The sequence below is a fragment of the Lontra canadensis genome, unplaced genomic scaffold, assembly GCF_010015895.1.
Source record: "Lontra canadensis isolate GAN:19392208 unplaced genomic scaffold, GSC_riverotter_1.0 scaffold979, whole genome shotgun sequence".
Classification (NCBI taxonomy): Eukaryota; Metazoa; Chordata; class Mammalia; order Carnivora; family Mustelidae; genus Lontra; species Lontra canadensis.
The window spans coordinates 1-5,715 of record NW_022631963.1 but is presented as its reverse complement, the minus strand read 5'-3'; the positions used below and the strand labels follow the sequence as shown (position 1 = coordinate 5,715).

Here is a 5,715-nt window from a genome sequence, read left to right as displayed (position 1 = left end):
AAGGTGAAAACTGAAGAAATAACACCAAAAGAAAGTATACTTTCATTTATTTATTCCAAAATAAATCATCAAATCTAGGATGATACTGAATTCAATATGCACCACATGTCCCACTAAGAAAGAAAAAGTGCCACCAACTAAACTATGACATGCCATCAGTGGTAAGACACTTTTCCATTTTAAACTCCATTTTAAACTATATGCAATGGGGGAAAATGTGCATCTTAGGACTAATGAAGCACAGATTACTGAATGCTTAATCTTTCCATGTATTGCTCTCAAGATCCTTATTCTCAAAGAACTAAGATTCTAGTGAAAGGAGATAGAGATGGGATAAATAAATTAAAACACAAGTAAAGATAAGTTCAGCTTGTGATCAGTTCCATAAAAGAAATAAATATAGAGAGACTACAGAGAGGACTTGTAGGTAAATCACAGGAATGGTCATGACTAGATTTAAAAAACAATTATGTGTTCACTAAGTTATCAAACAATACTTCTGTAGGGGGGGATGTTGAGTCATTATTGCTGGATAACTTCACAAGTATTCTTGTTTGCAAAGGAAGGTGATGGGACCAGAATGTGCATTCACACACATTTTTATGAGGAGTGGCTTGCCAAACCAGGCATAAATCCTGTTCAGGCACAATTCTGTAAGGTGTGTGCTTGCCTGGTCTTCTTAATCTGGGCAGCATAGTAACAGCATGTGCCAGTTGGGGTCAACTGGATTTGGTACCACTCCTAAACAATACCTAAAGAATTCTTCTCCACACTGGACTTTATAAAGAAAACAGGAGGATTAGCTGAGTGGGGCTGGACTCACATGAAAGGACAAGTTGTATATCTAAAGAGATGGCATGCATAGATACATACAACAAATCATAAGTGTCATAATGAGTATAATATGCTTTAGCACTTAGCCTAGAAAGGACCTACCATGGTGTTTCCTGAAATGGGGGCCATGGTAGTCCACATGTTCTTTATGATATTTTAAAAGCATGTCATACCAGTTAGGATTCCATTTGCTGGAATTACAGAATACCATCTAACTAAGCTGCAGCACATTACTTGTCTCATATATGAAGGGTCTGGAGCAGCAACAAGGCCGCAACAGCACCACCTGGGACCCAAATGATTTCTTTACTCCACTCTCAGCATGACAGCCTTCACCTTCTCACATGTCTCCTCTTGGTCTCAGTATGCTTGCTGCATCTCTAGGTCTCATACTTATATTTCAGGTGAAAAGAAGAGTGAAGGCTGAAGGGGTGAAGTGTTTTCTCCTGGTCACGGTCTGCCATTTCATTTTAGGGGGGAACATGGCCCCAGAGGCTTCTGCCTGCATTTCATTGGCCAGAACCATATCTCATCTCCACACTTGGCTGCAATGGACACTGGGAAATGGGAACATTGCCACCCAACACAAACTTGGGTTCCCCAAGTATGAAACAAAGAATGGAATTTGGATAGCAAATAGGTATTTCTGCCACATATGTTTTCTTTAGGTGGTAATTTTTAAAATCCTCATAATGTAAGCATTTTCTGGATCCTATTATGACCGATGTAAAACCAACATAAAATTAATAAGCATGATCAGACTTTACAATTGTCACAGACTAACAAGAATAGAATGAGGACTGTTCTTTTTTTTTTTTTAAGATTTTATTTATTTGACAGAGAGACACAGTGAGAGAGGAAACACAAGCAGGGGGAGTGGGAGAGGGAAAAGCAGGCTTCCTGCTGAGCAGGGAGCCTGATGTGGGGCTCGATCCCAGAAATCATGATCTGAGCCAAAGGCAGTCGCTTAACAGCTGAGCCACCCAGGCCCCCCAGAACAAGGACTGTCTTAACATTTTCAGAAATGACTGAATAAGTAACACATAATTATTTATTAAATAAGTTTTTTCATGTTAAAGATTGGAAGAGGCTCTGAGAAGTTAGGGAACTTGCTCCAACAGTACTGAGCTAGCTGGTGATGAATCTCTGAGTCTTTTAGCTTCTTGGTGCCCTAGTACACTGATAGACCAAACATATCCATGGTCATCTCATAAAAATCATCAGTGTACCGTCTGTGTTGAGCATTATCTAGTAAGCAATTTGTGTCTTACTCAAATGGTAGTGACAACACTTGAATAATAGCCATTATGTGAATTTTGGAAACAGACTTAAGCTAGAGTTTAGTAATTTACTCTATGTTTCTGATTCTAGACCATAACACTATAATTCCATTATGAAAAGGTTGCAGTGATGCTGGCAATAGTGGCTGGGTGGGCAACAAAAAATCAACCATCTTCAAATATCTTTACTCTTTGCTTTTTGTCCTAAACTCCTCAGGGAGCTGTTATCTTTGATACTTGGGCCTTGTCTGTGGTCTTAGTCATCTTAAGCATCATTTCTAGGCTTTTTCATGAAAGAAATTCTTCCCTGAGTGACTCATATAGGCATAGATATTCTACCAAGTCAGAGGTCGGGTCAGACTTTGCCCTTCATTTCACACTATGGCAGAGATGAAACTCAGGTATTTGCTACAGTGGCCTGTCCCTACTGTAGGTGCTCACTGGATATTTGTTGAATGACCAATTAGCTACATCTTATAAACATAATCCTTTGGCCTGGGTGTGGAGAGGACTTGGGAGTAGTACTCTTGAGAGACCAGAATACTATATTCTTCAAGTACACAGATTCAGATTGGGCAGACAGAAATGGTTAGAGTGTTTGCCCCATGTTGGACACTCCACCATTTTGTTAAATGAATGAATTTAGATATAAGACCTACACAGAAAGACACAAACATTTACTTTATTTCTTTGATCAGAATTAATGAGTATCTCTTATACCTGAGTTGTGTCTGTCTCCCTCAAATAGTTTTCATGATTAAACCTGGTAGATAGGTTAAGGCAATTTTCCTGAGGAAGCAAATATGGCCAGACAGAATTAGGGGATACTCAGAGCAGACAGGCAACCTTCTGGGTGTCCCTGATGTGCTTATTCCTAGAGCCAGCTAAGTTTCTCATCTAAAGCCCTTTCTCAGGGCTCGGGAATGGGGGAAAAGAGTGGAGGTCTGAGGACGCCTATCATGCTTCATGGTTTTGCAGAGACTGATGGCAGTCTAATTTGCTCTAGAACCCATTATAGTTACTGCCGGAATCTGCTTCATGGTGCACTCCAGTCCATGGCATGGGGAAAATAGATAACTCTGGTGGGTGGATTTAATGGCTGCAGGAAACAATTTTTCTAGAGGAGAAAAAAGTGGTTTAGTTTTAGGAGAGTTCCTCTCTTGTGGTGAGTTACCAAGCTCCTATTCCCAGCTCCCAGCTCTATGACTCCTTCCTAGTTTGCCATTTTCTTTAGAGCTTGACACTTACCTGTAGAGGTACATAATTTCCAAAAAATTTGAAGTCACATAGGGAAAATAAAACTACTTTGATAAATCGAATTAGAGGGTAAGATGAAAATATAGATATAAGATAATTCTTATCCTTTAAACATTTTTTGGTTAAATGTTTATAACAATTAGCAAGTTTGAGAATACAAATTTTCCTCTTACTCCCTGTACTCTGAGCCTTTTGAACCATCTCTTGTTTTTAGTCTTTATAAGAAGTTAAGAAAGTGCCATAGCTAGTGACTGCTCTGTATCAGCTCTTAGAGGCCTGGGTTGGAGGGCAGAAACTATCTACCAACCTGGAGCAAGAGTGTCTGAATTTTCATAGTGATCCACATAATTAGAAATCCACTTGTTCGTGTAACAGTGAAGTCAAGAGGGTCCTCCCTCTACCAGTAAATACTCAGTGTGACTCACATGTGTATCAAGTACTTATACAGGCTATTATTCTCGTTTTCCTCTTGTCAGACATTCATCAGAATGTTCTAGTTTCATAGTGTGACATCAGAATGTTCTAGTTTCATAGTGTGATTCTGGTGGAATTAAACATGAACACCCCAACTGAATAATGCATTCTTTTTGGCTTACATCATACTTACAAATTGATCCCAAGCTATGGGTTTGCCTCTTGGGGCAGAGGTCAGTGCACAGTAGCATCAATGACCAAAAGACTTAATGAGGCTTAATGACCTGCGTGAGCTAGCTCCTCATGTAAGCTGCCACTTGTTAAGATTTCAATGGGAACTTAATTCTTAGGTCAGGATGGCCAAAAAGGACCAGGCCTTCCCTATCCAGCAGAAGTCAGACCTTGAAGGCTTAGGTCTTAGACCAAAAGTCAATACGAGCAAGCAACAAGGCTGGCATAGAGTCTTTATCTTCTCTTGTAGAAACAATGGAGCCCCTCAGAGGACAAAACATACCTAGAGCCCCACTGTGAGAGCTCTCACCAATTGTCTCTCCAATATAGAGTAGCCATGCTCATAAAAATCTACTCAAACCTGGTTTTAAAAAATCTCCTGCAGAATTTCAGAGTGGGTGGTAATCAAAACAAAATAACATTGTTTTTGAGATGAGTGGGCCATTCAAAATGTTTCTATTTCATCCTTTCCTCTTACCACCAATTTCTTGTATTTTTATGAAAATTTCCAAATTTTTATATCTATTTATACATAATGGTTTATGCCTTTTTCTAACTCTCACCATGCCTTACTGTATTTGTGCTTTTATTTTCCTTTTTCTGTCTGCTTTATCTTCCTCCATACTCTCTTCCCCTTCCCTCTTTCTTTATGTCCCCCTCTGTCTCTAACACCTTACTCTCTTCCTTAGTTCTGTCCTCATTTTTTATGCTTCTTGCTCCTCTCCTTTCTCCCCATCTACCTCCCTCTGTCTTTCCAAAGCTTTATGTAGGTTTCCTCACCTCTGACAATTTATCATGCCTCAACTCCTCATGCCCACATCCTCTTCTCAGATACCCTTTTTCCTATAATGACCTTCACATTCCTGGGCCAATACTCACCACAAAGAAGCCAAGTCCAACAAAGAGTGAAACTGCCACTGTGGTGGCGGCCAGGGAGATGAGGATGATTCCGATAGGTGTCAGCCGCCTAGTGGGTTTCACTGAGGTTACTGAATCTGTTCCCTCAGGGCGAGTGTCTGGATGTTTACTGGTGTAGTGTTTGGTGGTCCCCGGGTCTGCAGTAAAAGAGTCTTCAGTGGTCCCCACCTCTGCAGTGGTATGGTCATTGTTGGTCCCCAGGTCTGCAGTGGTATGGTCTTCTGTGGTCTCCGGGTCCACAGTAGTATAGTCCTCGGTGGTCCCCGGGTCTGCAGTGGTATGGGCCTCAGTGGTCCCCACGTCTGCAGTGGTATGGTCCTCCGTGGTCCCTAGGTCTGCAGTGGGATAGTCCTCGGTGTTCCCCACGTCTGCAGTGGTATGGTCCTCCGTGGTCCCCGGGTTGGCCATGGTATAGTCCTCTGTGTTTCCCATGTCTGCAGTAATGTAGTCCTCGGTGGTCCCCACGTTGGCAGTGGTGTAGTCCTTGGTGGTCCCTACATCTGCAGTGGTATAGCCCTCGGTGGTCCCCGGGTCTGCAGTGGTGTAGTCCTCGGTGGTCCCCAGATCTGCAGTGCTGTAGTCCTCTGCAGTGGTGTAGTCCTTGGTTGTCCCCACATTGGCAGTGGTGTAGTCCTCGGTGGTCCCTATGTCTGCAGTGCTGTAGTCCTCTGCAGTGGTGTAGTCCTTGGTTGTCCCCACATTGGCAGTGGTGTAGTCCTCGGTGGTCCCTACGTTGGCAGTGGTGTAGTCCTCGGTGGTCCCTACGTCTGCAGTGGTGTAG

At 42.2% G+C, this 5,715-nt stretch overlaps 1 protein-coding gene across 1 annotated transcript; it reads right to left on the bottom strand.

Annotated features, from left to right (window-relative positions):
• Positions 1-4,871: 4,871 nt before the first annotated feature.
• On the bottom strand, positions 4,872-5,662 carry LOC116863365 (protein PBMUCL2-like; the record flags this gene model as incomplete). Its single annotated transcript, XM_032850830.1, has 1 exon — positions 4,872-5,662. A coding segment is annotated over one exon (791 nt), but the record flags the coding sequence as incomplete, so codon positions are not given.
• Positions 5,663-5,715: the final 53 nt, after the last annotated feature.